The sequence below is a fragment of the Colias eurytheme genome, chromosome 16, assembly GCF_061535395.1.
Source record: "Colias eurytheme isolate Ceu_HAF_F1 chromosome 16, ilColEury1 Martin Lab GWU primary, whole genome shotgun sequence".
Lineage (NCBI taxonomy): Eukaryota > Metazoa > Arthropoda > Insecta > Lepidoptera > Pieridae > Colias > Colias eurytheme.
Window position 1 is genome coordinate 3,482,555 of NC_142995.1, and position 17,194 is coordinate 3,499,748.

A 17,194-nucleotide genomic window follows, 5' to 3' on the forward strand; every position below is an offset into this window, starting at 1 on the left:
GATCAAACATATTGGAAAAAACCTAAATATCCTTAGGTACCTTAATTTGGCAACAATTGCGATACATCGATGAACACATTAAATAAAGGATTAGAATTAAATTACATCAATCAATATCAATCCAAGACAATAACTGAAAACCAACCGATCGTAAAACATTCTATACTAAACACATATCGTGTTTCAATAGTTGTATCTTTCCATTAGACAAGACGGTCCATAAAAATAGATTTTACACTTGCAATGTGAAATAAAACTAACCTAGTCCAAGAGTTGGAGTGCATTCATGTATATTTAACATATACTTTCATGAATACAGACCAGATTTTAAGTGTAGCTCGTGTCTTTGCCGACTTATTATTCTTTTTAATAGAAAATATGAATTATCTTTCATGTATTTCTGGATGTATTTTTGGATTCGTCCATGGACGGTCCACAGTAGTTGTCGCTTACCATCAGTTGATCCACTAAACCCTATGCATTGCATTGCATTGTATTGCACACACTATGGTTAAAAGTTTTCTCCTAAATAATGATAGCACACAGCAATATCACCAATAGCAGTATATATATTCCTACAAAAGAAATGTTGAAACAGTTAAACTCAAAATCATTTCATCAATTAACGAAAAAGGGTTCAAACAATAAAACACAAGCATCCAGACACCAGTTTTACACTCAAATTTTGAAAAACACTCATAAAACAAACAAGAGCATACCATAAAACAAGCATTCCATATCATAATAATGATATATACAATGATAATGATATAATATGTCGATAATGAAATTGACGTAATGATATTTAAACACAATAATGATGCGAAAAAATGGACATAACAATATATACTTAAACATAATAATGATACAGGAAAAATTGCATAATGACATATAGCCACAATAATTATACGGGTAAAATGACATTATGATATATAAACATAAGAATGATACAGGAAAATTCGCATAATGATATATAAACGTGGAAATGATGCAGGAAATTTCACATAATGCCATGGACCATGCCCCAATCGAGCTACTGACTTTCTTTTTGTCATCGATGATCGGCATGGACAGCGTCAGCATCGCCAGTCCCAATTTTTTGAGACCACTTTGCACATCCTGTTGAATGCATAAAATAATAAATAAAAATAAAATCATATTAAAGTAGCAAAGAAAATATACATAGATGAAATATAATTAAAAATGGAAAAAGAACTAGTTAACAGAACTAATAGGTATATAAGCAATTGTTAATCATTAAATAAATATCCGTAAGATCATCAGTTACATAATGAAATTGATTACAAAAAAGTGTAAGTGTATAGTTTTTATTTTAGAGTTAAATATTGTCTACAATAAATAAATAAAATATTTGATGCAACTTAAATGTCCGTATCAATACGAACATAACCACAAACCACGTTTAAAATATAAAATTCTGCAACTACATCATTCATCATTTCAACACTCATATATCATAGTGTTAGAAAACTCAGCCACTCAGAGAAAGTTAACAGATACCCTGACTTCAGATACAAATAATAAATTCTCTCATATGACGTTATATTGCATTTTATTTTTAAGATTTTCTTATTTATTATTATGAAAGAATTCAAGTACTGTGTTCAATAATAGTTCAAATCAAAATGTATAAATTAAAATTATCTAATTTAAGTACATATTATATAAAAAGTCTGCAAGCAGTTACCGACCTAATATTCTAAATAACCGACATACTAATAACAAATTAATTAGATATAATATGTAGCTATGTTGCAAAATAATAACAACTTATAAAATAAATTTAAATCCAGAAAAATGTGCGTTTTTAAGACGTGTTGTTTCACTTATTCTTATTTACCAATTTTAAATATAGTGTATACATATTTACACTACCTTTAGGAACATATTATAGTTATACTATAGCTATTAAAACTAAGTGAAACAATTAAATATTTTAATATACCTTCTACATGCCATTAAAATCTTGTGTCTACAAGTGTAGAGTTTAAATTTATGTTCAAATAAATAGATAGAGCAACATGTCAATGAAACTCCTTAAATATAGAGATTACTGCCAGTCTCTACACCTACAACAGATAAAATATATATGTATACTGGTTGAGAGTTGAGACGCAATGCAGAGAAACAAATTCTTTTTCGGCAACACGTAGGACAGGGCTTTAAGGCTGAATGCAAATGTGTCTGGAGACCTCCTTTCCACGCTTATATCTAGGCCAATTGTCTTCATTACTATGTAAGAAGTTTAACTATCAAAGAAAATTATTACAACAATCCAAAAACACTATTAATTTTAACTGGAAATAGGTCATCAATGCGTAATTCCTGCAGCCAAGTTCAATTCAGTCTATACTAAAAGTATTATGTCCTATTCCACCACAATTCGAAAGGCTATTCATAATAAACAACTTATGCTAATCAAAAACGTCCGCTTTGAACGTTTTAATTGTACAAACATCACAGGTACAGGACCTAACTAAAACAAAGACCCACACAGTTTAAAAACCCATGTATAAACATTTGATAGCAGACGCGTGCTACGTACACCTGGGCTTATAATCAATATTAAGGCTTGTACCATGTTACTTTAGTAACAAACATAAACTTTTAAAGAATATAAAAAATTCTATCACATAGCAGGAAGCCGTGAGGTCAAATCGTTTCCCGGAATGGGGAAAGACGCGGGTTCGTATCCCGCCTCGTGATCAAATTTTTCATAATACCATTTGAATGCTAAAAAAAAACTAAATAGCATATAAGAAACATGTTGAAGTAACGGTTAGGGAAAATATGAGTTGCATCATTTGACGATTTTATAGATGACGTCATAAATTTAACTCAACTATAATCGCATATCACCGGTTAAAGCTATTGATAACGTTAAAATATCTGTCAGAAGCGTTAAATATAAAATAAGATGTCATTTCACTTGCAACTCTGATAACTTTACTATGTTAAAAAGTACCTGGTGTAACACATTTCGCAGTAACTGAAAATAAAATTAAATAATTAAACTGAAAATAAAAAAATAAAATTGTTAATTATTATTAACAATAACGGTTATGTTATTGTTAAATTTGACATTAATCTTAACTTTAACTTCTATTATAGTGTAACCAAGCCTAATTGTTGTAACAACTATAAAACAACTATGTATATAAATGAATACCTACACAGTATTGCATTGAAATTCAATTTATAATTATGTAATTATAAATAGATTGCGGAATTGCAAATAACGATTAGAAGCAGATGTAAATGCATCTGTCCCATACATTGACTTCAAGCATTATAAATTATAATTAGCACTAGATGGTGTAGTGTTTATTAAAATACAATTAAAATGCTTTAATTATTTACTACTTTGAAATATAGTTTGCATAGTATTACGGCGTATTTACATCAAACGAACATAGAGCAAGAGCATTATTTCGTGATCTTTTAGTGTAAACGAAAACTCGTATTCAGTGTTGTTCTGTATTAGAACATTGCATAGAATATTTTTGGACGCACTAAGAACAACGAAAGAATGCTCTGCACCAGCCCCCCTAGTCAAGTGGCTTTCTGTTAGCGTAGCGTTCAATAGAATAGACTACGATTCTATGAGATTGACGTAACCTGCCCCCCTAGTCAAGTGGCTTTCTGTTAGCGTAGCGTTCAATAGAATAGACTACGAATATATGAGATTGACGTAGGCTGTAGATAAACGTATCTACAGCTTACGTCAATCTCATACATTCGTAGTCTATTCTATTGAACGCTACGCTAACAGAAAGCCACTTGACTAGGGGGGCTGTTTAAACTAAAATAAATTCACATAGGGTTAGAATGAGCATTCGCTCGTTTGATCTAAATGCACCGTTATGTATTAGCATGATATTAGTAAGAAAATATTAAACTGACTCTACTACTAACTACATATTAGGTAAATTAAATTGTAGTAGGTATGTTTGATTAAAATACAATTTTGTACTGAATAAATGATTTAATTATTTACTTGTTTGAACAATAGTTTTCTTAGTAGTATGTATTAGTAAAAAATATTAAACTAAATCTACTACTAAATACATGCCAGTTAAACTATGTCAAACGTACCATAATTTTACCTTTGCAGATTTAACAATTAACTTGTTGCAAATTATAAGCGACTAAATTTCACATCACGATCACTTGAGTGTAACCTCATAACTCATATTCCTAGAAGATATTACAATGCCAGAGGCTATGCGCAAACAGGAGAACTTTATTCCCTCATCTTAATGGAAAGAAAAGATCATAAGATATGTCATGATGTAAAAGACAGAATGCCTGCCTAAAGAATGTTTACCTAAAGAATTGGGAATGTTAGATACGATGGATTCGAGTTTTCTCAGCACATTACAACGTAAGAAATATCTTGTATATAATTTATGTTAAACCAATAAGTAATTTGTTTTACATTAATTTTAATTAGAGTCATGAACCTACATCAAGATTTATTTATTTACTTAAAAACTAAAATATAGAGAAGAATTTGAAAATAAGCTCTACTTAAATTATTTCTTAGCCTGTCTAAATACCTGTGTGGATACTTGGACGTTTGGTTTGTTCATTTTTGTATTTATTTATTTTTGGGTCATCAAAATAATGTATCAATTGACATTCAATATAATTATACAAGCAATAAGTATGCGGTAACTGTAGTTTATTTTAATATCGGTGTGCATTGCAATATCCATATTCATGCGAGCGAAATTCAGTTGAATGATTAATTAATTGTTTTAAACGTTTGTGCAAATGTAAAAAATTTAATTTATGAATTGATTAATTTACCTATATAAAACACTAATTACGCTTGCGGCTTCGCCCGCTTTGTAGAAAACTTAGCGATATATATTAAAAACAATCCTCAAGAACCACTTTATGTATTAAAAAGCTCTTAAAAATATTCGTTGCGTAGATTTAAAGTACTACATAGCAACGAACAGACAGAGACATAGACTTTATTTTATACTATACTAGCGGTTAGCCCCAGCTTCGCCCGTGGTTTACGTTTTTCTTCATAAAAACTATCCTATCTCTCAAGTGGGATCGAACTGCACATGGTGTGCGAATTTTATTATAATCGGTTAAGTGGTTTAGGAGTCCATTGAGGACAAACATTGTGACACGAGATTTATATATGATTTTTTGAGATTTATATATATATGATGATGTCCAATGAACATTTTCGTGTTATTGGAAACGACAAGATTATTATAGAGAACACACATGTATTGAAAACGAAAAGGCAATACTAACTTTTAAATGGAGGTATTCCCGATAGAAGCTAAAGTAAATACAATTTTTTGGTCAGAACACAGTTCAATATATTTCTTTGAAAAATAAATTTCGTATTTCAAAGTACAGAAATCCAATTACACTTTGACATGGTACAGGATTTGTTTTAGTCATAACAAATATTGGGTTTCGAAAAAATAGCCAGAAAGTATTTTTTGTCTCATTTTACACTCACATAATGAAGTGTTTAGTAATTAGTTATATAGCTTAGCCTTAAACCTAGCTAAGTAATTAATTAAATTTGATGCTAAATCTAAAAATTCACTTTAATTATGGATAAAATTATTAATAATTTTAAAAATAGCTAATTAACAATATCAATCCCCTTAGCAACACCGAATATAAATAATAATAAAATATAACAAATAATGCAATTCTGCTATGAAAACTTAAGTTTCCCTCCTGCAATTACCTCTCTCACTTTAATTATATTTATTAAACTTATAAATTAAAACTTTAGAGATATCATATCTGTTAATTTATAAAACTTAAAGGGCTCTTTTAGTAATTAATGTTCTTAAAATAATCGTAGATAACGTTAACTTTAATATTCCGCTTTTACTTACAGCTTAATACGCTTAAACATAAAGCAAAATATTTATAGAGACAATAATAATACATGTTATAAAACATTTTTAGTAACAAACGAAACAAAGGTATTATACAAAAACATTGTATTGTTTTCAGACCGCACAACGCACGTTTTTATTCTACCATAAATAATTTAGAAAACTGTTGCATTGTCGCATATTTGCTATCGAATAAAATTTCACCGCATTCAGCTTTGAGTGATATATAAAGCGTTAGATAAATACCACAGTAAATAGAATATGAAGAGTAAGCAACTAAGCCTTTTCGGTAAAATAATTATGTACTAACGCTATAAAGCCAAAACTTTTCTCGAGCTCTTTAAAGAGAGCACTCGCTATAACTGACAACTCCGCCACAACAGCTGCTTACGAGTCTCATCGATGCGCATTGTTTGAGTCAGCCGTTTCGAACGTTTAGTAGTTTCCTTACTGTTTTAATATATTTACTGTGGAAATACAAAGCTCTTAGACTTCGATTGGCATTTATTAAATTTCCACGTCGGAAGTAGTCGGTTGTCACTTACCACTTCGAAACTCCAATAGTTGTGAATCTTTGCGAGAATATCAAAGTTGTTTCGAGCGATTATTTACGGTTTTGGGTCCTGAGTTTTGTAATAAATAATGTTTCACGGAAGTTATGTAACCAGCAACTGTTAGTGAACTTTAATATTATTTTATGTATGAACGAGTGTAAGTGTTATGTTCTCTTTATTTGTACATGAATATATCTTAGAAAAATTCAGCGTTATACATAGAGTTATTAACAAAAATTAATTTCATACTATAATACGGCGTTGGTCATAAACTATTGAAGTAATTATACGCACAATTGCACCCTATTATCTTATCTATCTAATATCACTCTAACTTTCCCAATCAATTTCTAAAGCAAAATACTTATTACTTTTTAATTAGTCCTGTAAATTAGTTAATATTTATGCTTTATGCAACCGATCTCATTTTTATTCCCCTACAACATTGAACATAGCAAGTCGATGTACTTAGAGACTATACCCATTTGTACATAATAAATTGGATGTAGCCCTGAATATCGAAGCATGTGGGTTACCAGATGTAAAGCATCGTTTAGTCCCATCGGATCTTTGGTGTATATTTATATAATACATGAACTCGAATCGTGCATACCAATATTCGGTTTCTAGCAATAATCTATACTAATATTATAAATCTGGAGAGTTTGCTTGTTTGCTTGCTTGAATGCGTTTATCTCAGGAACTACTTTATTTGAAAAATTCTATATATGTAATATTATTACGGTTAGTTCTAAGACCAATAGGCCAGAAGACTAAAGAGCAATGCGGGTAAAACCGCGGAGCACAGCTACATTCGCCGTGCAACTTTTCAAGCTCGAAAAACATCTAATGTCAAAGAGAACCACTATCTAGTATTAGTGTATCTTGCTTTTGATCCCGTTGTTACTAACTCTGATGTCTTGCACAACTCCCTGAAATCCTTTAACTGGATTAAGAAATCCATCTTGACGACAAAAGCCAGCTTCAACAAAATAGCAAGCCAACCTATCAAAACACCGAGATAGTTTGGCAAGTATCGTATATTTATTCTTTAAAGCAACCCGGTTGCCTGGAAGAGATCATTGCTAATTGATAAGACTACCTAATAAACTATACTGTGTAAAATTGTAATAACATTTCCATTACGCGTAGTTATATTGTGCAGTTAAATAAATAACTCATTCACTATTGATGTTAATCTTATCTATAACGCCAAAATCTGTTTGATCTATCCTTATCTTTGCGACAAGGCCATTTATCCGAGTTAATGAGATTATAAGCGAGATATGAGTAAAGACACCCATTATGATAAAGTGTGACAAGATTAAATTTAAGATTAGAGAGCAAAATTGTTTGTAGATTACTCTTTCTCTTTAAACGCATTTGATAAAATCTTGATCTGCATAAAACATATGGTAGGGCCGTATTATGACCACTTATTTCCTGGCAAATTCATATTATGTACGCAATAACCAGCCATGGTTAATTATGGTAGAATATGAATTTGCCAGTCAGTTCAATTCACGGCGTAAACTGTCTGGAAATAAGAGGTCATAATACGGCCCCAGATCATCTTTCGTTAACATAATCGATCAATGAAACACATGTGAAATAAACCTATCGCACGCCTCACCAGGGTAGAGCCAATACCAGATAAACTGGCAATTCCTTGCGCAAAAATAATTTTATTTTCCTATCTGTATCCTCGTGGCTAAAATTTGCGATTTCAGACTAATCATATGAATGTAAAATAAGGTAAGATATTGAAGCTCTTTATATGAGACTGTTTTTATTTTTATAAATAGACTTTTAGGAAGATATGTTTTAAAATCACATTTCAAAGGAGGTTATACCTGGATAAATTATCACGGCACTAGAGACACTGATACCGTTAGATAGGTCTTTATTGCTTTTTCGGCCTTCTTAATTATTGTGGGATAGGTTGTACCAAGATTACTATCAATTTTATTGGTGTTTTGCTTCTACTTCGTGTTAACATATATTTTTTTCGTATTTTATGCAACGTATAAGAGTGAAGTCCCATGTCCCCTAATGGGGTAAGGTGTAGATGCAGTATACATCTGATTCACTGATCGATTTTCTGTAGGGACAAGTAGGTGATCAGCCTTCCTATAGAACGTATACACTCTGATAAATAAAATACGATTGTACTATCCAGAATATACCTATTATATTATCTGTGGCACTGTATTATTAATATTCTCCCTCTTTGTTACATTGTTTCTTATTCCACAACAGATATTCACTATAAATCACACAAAATAATAAGCTGACGCCACGCATTCGCGGATTGCTTTATCAATTTTACCAAGATATAAATAATTCTGATCTTGAAGTGTTCGTATTGAATGGCCTATTTTCATAAGAAGCAATGCGTTTATTTAGTTTATGGTGATCACTGATCGTGCGAACTATCTAAAACGATATATTTTGCGATTATTACTGCAACACACAACACAGATGTTGTGGGATTATTGAAAGTCATTCATTGTTATCCAAATTTTCTTCATAATAAAATACTTAGTAATATAACTAAGAAAACAGTCAAATATCCATCGATCTATCTCATAAAATATAACCACATCCAAACTTACAAACGCAAAGATTATTCTTCTATTTAGGAATAATAAATATCTACACATGTACTTTAATGGATTTTGTTAAAATGTTACTCAAAATATGTCCATAAGGCCCAAGAATTATATAATTTATTTTAAAACCGACCATTAATTCCAAAATCCTCTTTTAACTAAACTCAAAGGAATTTCAGAATAATATAAGCACGAAAGTGAAAGTATTTGTTTGAATTGTATATTCATTTATTAATAATAAATGTTTCATTATAAATTTACTTTAATATATCTTCAGTTGTCCTCTAATAGAGGCCAAATAGACAAGCGAAGAACCACTGGAAGCCAATTAAGTAAGAAAGTTCGTAGAAACATATCATCAAAACGTACAACGACCCAAATAATTAATCATAATTGTACTGTTATTGTCTTGATATTAAATATCTTCATATGAAACATTATGTCATGTAATTACTATACGATGAAAACAGCTGAAAGTAGAGAAATTCTAAGATTTTTTTTTTATTCAATGCTCTTAAAATAATGAATTCGCAACGCAGCTCTACTCCGTCGTTTCATTTTTGTCGTTTCAAGTAATGATAGGTATCATGTTTTCTTTTGAAATGCAAAATTTACACATATATAGGTAGGAACATACATAAATTTGGCTCCAAACGTCATTAACGGTATACCTCATTCATTACTTTAGGATGTGTATATTTTGAAAAAATAAAGTCCATTCTGGAATCTTTTTGTGTTCTTAAATCAATATCATTATTATAAAAATTATTAATTATGCTTAAAAACGAAAGTATTATCAATCAATTTCTAACATTGATTTCATTGAAAATTCAATAACTTCTCTACTTATTGTATTTATAAAACTAATTTAAACACGGCTCTACCATATATTATCTATTGATACAAGTCAACCATTTCTATCTACAGTTGACATCGTATTAGCATAGTATAAAGAGAACTTATAGTACAGTACGTAAATAACAATACGTAAATAAAGTAACGCTAAATCAGTGATAAAGACGTAATAAAAAACGTGTATTATTCCAAAGCTATGACGTAGCACCATATTACTCATTTTAACCATTGACGTGCTAACCCAACCCTTTGTTTGTTTGAACATTATCTATTCTGCACCTCCTTTGACAATTTTTACATCATCCACCAAAATTATTATTACACAAAGCATCCATACTGATATGCGAAAGTTTGTATGTTTGTCTGTTATGTTATCACAGCTTACACATATCGCCAATTTTGATACTATTAAAATATAAATATGTAGTTGAGGAACCCAGGTCAAAAAAGCTACTTTTTATTGAAATTAAAGTTCTAAAGTTCTAAATGAGGCATTATGAGATTGTAAAACCAAATATAAATATGTATAACACATCTAGTAAAAAAAAGAATACCCGCCGACCTGAGAATCTCCTCCTTTTTTAGAAGTCGGTTAAAAATATATATAAGTTATCTATTAAATTATCACTTGCATCACGTAACAAACTGTTAACGAAATTCTTAAATTGACAAAATTTGCAAAAAATCGTACGTTTTAAGTTCCTGTTACAGAACAAGAAATACATACATTAGTTTTTTAAATATTGTGCATAAATTCTATGTAGATCGATTAAATTCTTGTTAGAATTTTAAAAGAAATTGTTGTATTTGAAATGGAGTTGGAAATCCAGCCATTTACGTGAATTATATTGTCAGTAGTAATGAAAATGTAGAGTCCAATGTTACATGTAGTATTATTTATCGTTTCAAATTATATTTGAAATTCCAATACCATTTGCAATAATACCGACTTATCTCAAGGACAGAATAGGTATATGCCGTTATTTTACTGTGCTTTTACAAAATCATGTTCATTGTTCTCTTTTGAAATGTAGAGTTTTGAACTTTCATGTGGCTAACATTTATAGATGTTGTAAAATGATAGCATTTCTTTAAAATTAAAGTAGATATTTGCAATTTATTTTATAAACATTGAATTAAGGTCAAATTAAGTTCAACGAACGATGTCGATTAACGCTAATGGCAATAATTAAGGTCAAATAATTTGTCTAATATCTTACATATTTTAATTCCTAGAGCGCGCACAGCTTGCGAATATTTATACCGCTCTATCAAACATAATTTAAATTAAATTAATTGAAATTATTTATTTATAATGCACTTGCAAGTGTGAATTATTTATAAAGGTTACGATGTAATAAGTTACATATTAGCATTTATAACCTAAATGTCAATATTGCAGATAACCTATTCGTTTCTCTCAAACTCCTTTGTTATTAAAACAACCGAATGGTACACCGATCACTTACCGTTTTGACTTCATTGTTAGACGATTTCGCAGTGGACATAGCCTTTATCATCCTACTAGAGTTATCCAAAAGGCACTTTTGAATGCTCATAACTCGGTTTTTTATAACCACTGCACAGAACTAATTCACATCATTGGCAATTCAACACGTCACGTAAAACACTTTAACCCATATGGAATTATTATGGGACCAAATCACATTCCATGTTAACTCGTTAAACTCGCGGCGTGTTAGGTTATATCCATTGATTTGACGTAAGAAAGTTTTGGTCGTGCCGGATTGTGGCACACACCCTCTCCTGGTGACAACACGAGCCCGACTACGGACTAGATTCTGTGCCGAGGAGCGCCGGGCGAGAGTTGCGGACTGCGGACCGCAAGGCGCAAGCTAACAGCAGCTGTCACTGGCGCCCCCTGCCACTCTCAACCAAACAAAGAACATTTGGGTTACATGTGACCCTCAGCACACCTCGGATATCCTGAAGGACGCCCCGTATTAACATTATACGGAAACTATTTATAAATTGTTAACTCCTAGTTTACACTCCCTACGTTATTGCCTGACAAAAAGTGTAGGCGTTTTTTTTAGTCGCGGGTTTAATTTTACTCATTTAGTAATATGCACGAGTAACAATTATAATTTTATCGATTATGAGTAATGGCGGTAATTAGAGTGAAGAATTATGTATTTATATCGCTTTCACAATACCTATTGCTAATTGGTTCACTAAAGTATGCTTTAATACATACACGTACATAATAAAAACATAAATAAAGGTTTCTATGTACAATTGTACAGTACACACAATAATTACAATACAAATTTGAATTAAAAATGTTTTATATGCCTTATAAGCAATCGACTCTACAACTCTACATTTTGTGTAATGTAACTCTATATTTCATAACTATAATTAAATATTGTACATTCAAACAAAAAAGAACGCATAATATTGAATATTTAAAACATACATCATAATATCATTATACTAAGCATTATACATATTAATTAATAATTATTAATATACCTCTAAGTCCCACAAAATATATTAAATGTACGGTACTATTACAAACATTAAATTATCTATTAAAATAATGTGTAAACTCTATCTTTTACACACTTTAGGTAACAGTGTAAATAAATTATATTACTGACTCTACCATATTTATTCTTTAATATTTCGGTATTCTCGGTCCATTTTGAAACAACAACAGTTGTTTACCGTGTGTAAATAATAAATGGAGCTCTCTCAAGCAATTGCAGACTGTCCCTAAAAGCTATTGCTAGAACAAAATTCTTATACGGGAGTATTTTTTAAATTTCAACATTTCTGAAATTGAAGTGTACAAATGATATTTTTTCATGTTTTATATATGTAATTCGTGTTCTGATCGGATTTTAATATGTACTAGCTTTCCGCCCTTCCGGCTTCGCCCGCTTTGTCTAAAACATAATAAATTAGATACTAAAACCTTCCTCTTGAATCACTCTATCTATTAAAAAAACCGCATCAAAATCCGCTGCGTAGTTTTAAAGATTTAAGCATACATGGGGACATACTTTGTTTTATACTATGTAGTGATAATGTTATAAATTCCTGTTTTTCGTATTTCTTAAATAGTGGCATGAGATTGAGATGACGGTAAAATTATCATTATATTTTTTTCAGCAAGCTGAAAAAAGCAATAACAAAGAGATCAAATCACGAATATATTTTAATTCATATTTAACAACTCAAGAATCATAGAAGCTCGGAAAGGAAATGATGTAATATATCAATAGATATTATGTTAAATGAATGTGAAGAAAACTAAAATATTTATATAAAACTAGCGGTCCACCCCGGCTTCGCCCGTGGTACATAATATTTACGTTTTCTCTTCATAAGAACCATCCTCGTACTTCAAGGAATATAATAAAAAAAGAATTATCGAAATCGGTTCAGCCGTTCTCGAGTTATGCGCTTACCAACACATTTTGCGATTCATTTTTATATATAAAAGAAGAAGATACATAGTATGATCCATGAAAGTTGGTGATTGCGTTTTAAACACGCAAATGGAAACTTTATAATCGGATTTGCGCTTGGATTTCTCATTATTTGTAGGTATGTGTTTGGAATATAGACTTATTTATTGAGATGTTTTATTTTTAAATAGAAAAGTTACTTATTTTTCTAATGAAAATTGTGACAAGGTACGAATTTGTTTTTTTTTTTTAAATAAAAGACTAGTGGAATATTTTATTGTAATTAATTATCATACATAATTTGTAATTATTATTTTATCGTTTATATATAAAAATAAATGATAAATGAATTAATGTTAAATGTTAAATGATTCCTAAAAAATACGGTTATCAATTACCTGAACACTTCCTTCGACGTGTTTGGGACATTATTAAAAAAATAGATGGCACAAGATTGATTACACAATATAAATTAGTTTGATAAATTCACTTAATTTAGATGTCTCAAGTGTTGCCGGCTACCGCATACACTAATTAAGGAGATAGAGATTTATAGCTTCTTCCATGTACTGAGCAAATAATGTTAACGACACTATAGGAAGACGGTAAAATATTGTAAGTAGAAGTATATTTAATAATTTTTATATATATTTTTTTATGAAACAGTCTGAATATTTGAAAAAATTAAATTCAGATTTAAAACCGTTAACTGGATTTTTATAGTTTGTATTTTTTTTAGTACAAGTTTGTATGTTTGTACAAGTCAAATTTAAAACCAAAAATTTCTTTTTTACATGCACTTCACAGGAAAAGCTATCAACGGTATGATACAAATCTCTCTACCTGTCTTTATCAAATCGAATATTTTTTTATTCGATTTTTATTTACGTAACTACAACTCGATGAAAACTGCGAAAAAATAACCCTATTGCGTTTATATCATACATACTGTTAATAAAAACTCAATCTAGATATTGGTTTAAGACCTTTTTATAGTTTTTGTGCCCACTAATCCTACTGGAAGCGGTTTCTAAGCTATCTGGCTAGTGAATTTATCCTAAAATAAACTGAAAACATGTTTGCATTCTGCTTTTATTAAGAACCATTTCGTTTGGTATTATTAAGTGCATTTTAAATTAACACAATTTAAACTGTGATATATGTATAAAACTGCAGAAAATTAATCGATTCAGTTTAGGAGTCCACAGCGGACGAACAAAGTCAATAATATTTTACTATTCAAATCGGAGTGAATCCTATTATGATTTTTTATGTATATATCTTATTATAATATTATAACTAACCGTAAATGAGATAATGTAAATAAAAACTCAAATAAATGTTGTTTTTATTTATATATATTAAAAGCAACGCCTGAAAGGCCATCCCTGAAATATATTATAATATAGAAATACGTATACCTATTATTGCCATTGACCTAGAATAAGATGTATGTAGGTAGTAAGTTTACTTTTATTTCAAACTGAAACTTGTTATTTTTTAAGTTATAGATAGTATTATGATATTTTTCTTATTCATATTGCTACCTAATTTGCTAATGACCATCGTTGGTATTTTGTCACAATCTGTTCCCAAATAAACACCTAGGTATAAGTTCATTCTTTTAAAACAAGCTAAAAATGCGTTAATTTTTCCATTGCGTAGCGTGCAAGATAAAACGACCTCGACCATCATCTAATAGCCTTATTATCTTGTCACGACGTTATGAAAATCTGATAACAAATGAAAAATTGTGCAGCAAATATGAGATGCCTGCTTAAAACCTTTTACCTATGGGTCCATTTTTCTTGTATTAAAACAATACCAGGTTAAATAATTTTCATATTATATTATTGTAAAAATTTAGGGGAGAAGGTACAGAATATTTACATCAGCATCTTCGATTTATCATCTGTATGTTTTTATAAACTCAAAAGTCCGCATGCAAAGTCTCTACGTATTAAGCTGAAAACTGAATTATCTTCTTATCTTCTTCTTATATATAAAAATGAATCGCAAAATGTGTTGGTAAGCGCATAACTCGGGAACGGCTGAACCGATTTCGATAATTCTTTTTTTATTATATTCCTTGAAGTACGAGGATGGTTTTTATGTAGAGAAAACGTAAATATGTACCACGGGCGAAGCCGGGGCGGACCGCTAGTCTTATATATAAAAATGAATCGCAAAATGTGTTGGTAAGCGCATAACTCGAGAACGGCTGAACCGATTTCGATAATTATTTTTTTATTATATTCCTTGAAGTACGAGGATGGTTTTTATGTAGAGAAAACGTAAACATGTACCACGGGCGAAGCCGGGGCGGACCGCTAGTATATCTTATATATAAAAATGAATCGCAAAATGTGTTGGTAAGCGCATAACTCGAGAACGGCTGAACCGATTTCGATAATTCTTTTTTTATTATATTCCTTGAAGTACGAAGATGGTTCTTAAGTAGAGAAAACGTAAACATGTACCACGGGCGAAGCCGGGGCGGACCGCTAGTAGATAATAAATATTCTAAGGTACCTATAACCTTTACACAAAAAAATATTATTTGTCATGGATATATACATAAACCAATTTTAAATAACATCAATAAAAAACGTTACATAGATTTTTTATGTTCTATACTATCTTCGATAAATTAAAGAGCAAAGACAAAAGATTGATACAAAAATGACATTATTTTCAACCGTAATATTATAGGAGTAATTGAAGCCACGTTAATTGATATTTTGCGTGTTTATTGCGTGTAGTATTATGGTAAATTTGCATTGCTTTCATTGTTTGCCATTTATGACTTTTATGTTATTTCAGTAGATAATTACAACTTAGAATTACAATTACTATTATCTAGCTAGGAGTTCGTCCGAAAACGGCCCAGGTTGATACGGTTAATAACAAACATTACATGTTTTAAAATTTGTTTAGTATCTATTTCCAAAAAATAAACTCTTATAAGTAAACTTAGCTTAGGTCTTTAGTGTGGTCAAGGAACAAATTATTTAACAGTACATATTTAAATCTTTTGAATGGCTATCTACTTCAACTTTTTATACTTAGCTCTATGAAATGACCAAAAACCGATTTTCACTTTTTTCGACCCGTGGCGTTAAAAAAAGTAGGGCATCATCGTTAAATATAAATTATTCATATTATAACGTGACAAATTAACTACTATGGGGACATTTCGATCAGAAAAGACTAAAAGTTTATTAATTATTTGTTTACATTGCGTGTATTTGATGATAAAAATAACGCGATCATTATTATTTTTTATCTAAATAATATGTCAACTAATTAAATATTATAGATTAGTCAGTAGTATGTTTAGAAAGTTTTAAAGCAGCTATTTTGATCGCGAATTAGAGCAATATTGTAGACTAGCTGTTGCCCGCGACTTCGTCCGCGATTACGTCGTTTTAGGTCATTCGTCGTTTAAAAAAAATACGTGACACTTTATTTTTGAATGTTCTTAATTGTCTCTTATAAAATTTAACTACATTAAAATTGAACACTCTGAAAATCTTAAAATCGGAGAAAATTGAAAATCTGAGGAAAACATGAAGGAATGTGATTTAAATTCTACATTACTTAGTATTTCAAATAATAATCTTAATTAAATGTAGATTAACAGTTTGAGCGCACCGTTATAGAATATGTACCTAAGTATTAAATTACGTTAGTTTACATAGTAACAAAACAAAAACACGATGACTTTCTTTCGCGCTCGGTACCACAAACTAAGCATGTTAATGGTACGTGGCCCGCGTCACTTGACCCCCCGCGAGTTCCCCTCCTTTGCTATGCGAAAATACATT

At 30.3% G+C, this 17,194-nt stretch overlaps 1 protein-coding gene across 3 annotated transcripts in view; it reads right to left on the reverse strand.

The window, feature by feature from the left end:
- The window catches only part of Trpm (transient receptor potential cation channel, subfamily M), a 172,231-nt gene extending 160,524 nt beyond the window's left edge, over positions 1-11,707 (reverse strand). For 2 of the 3 annotated variants that reach the window (XM_090111286.1, XM_090111285.1), the window contains exon 1: positions 11,400-11,707. In XM_090111286.1, the coding sequence (XP_089967412.1) occupies positions 11,400-11,489 (90 nt within the window). In that variant the 5' untranslated portion in view covers positions 11,490-11,707. Of the gene's footprint in view, positions 1-1,041; positions 1,120-11,399 lie in introns of all 3 variants that reach the window. The other variant, XM_090111284.1, reaches the window with a different exon arrangement.
- Between the last annotated feature and the right edge of the window lie 5,487 nt (positions 11,708-17,194).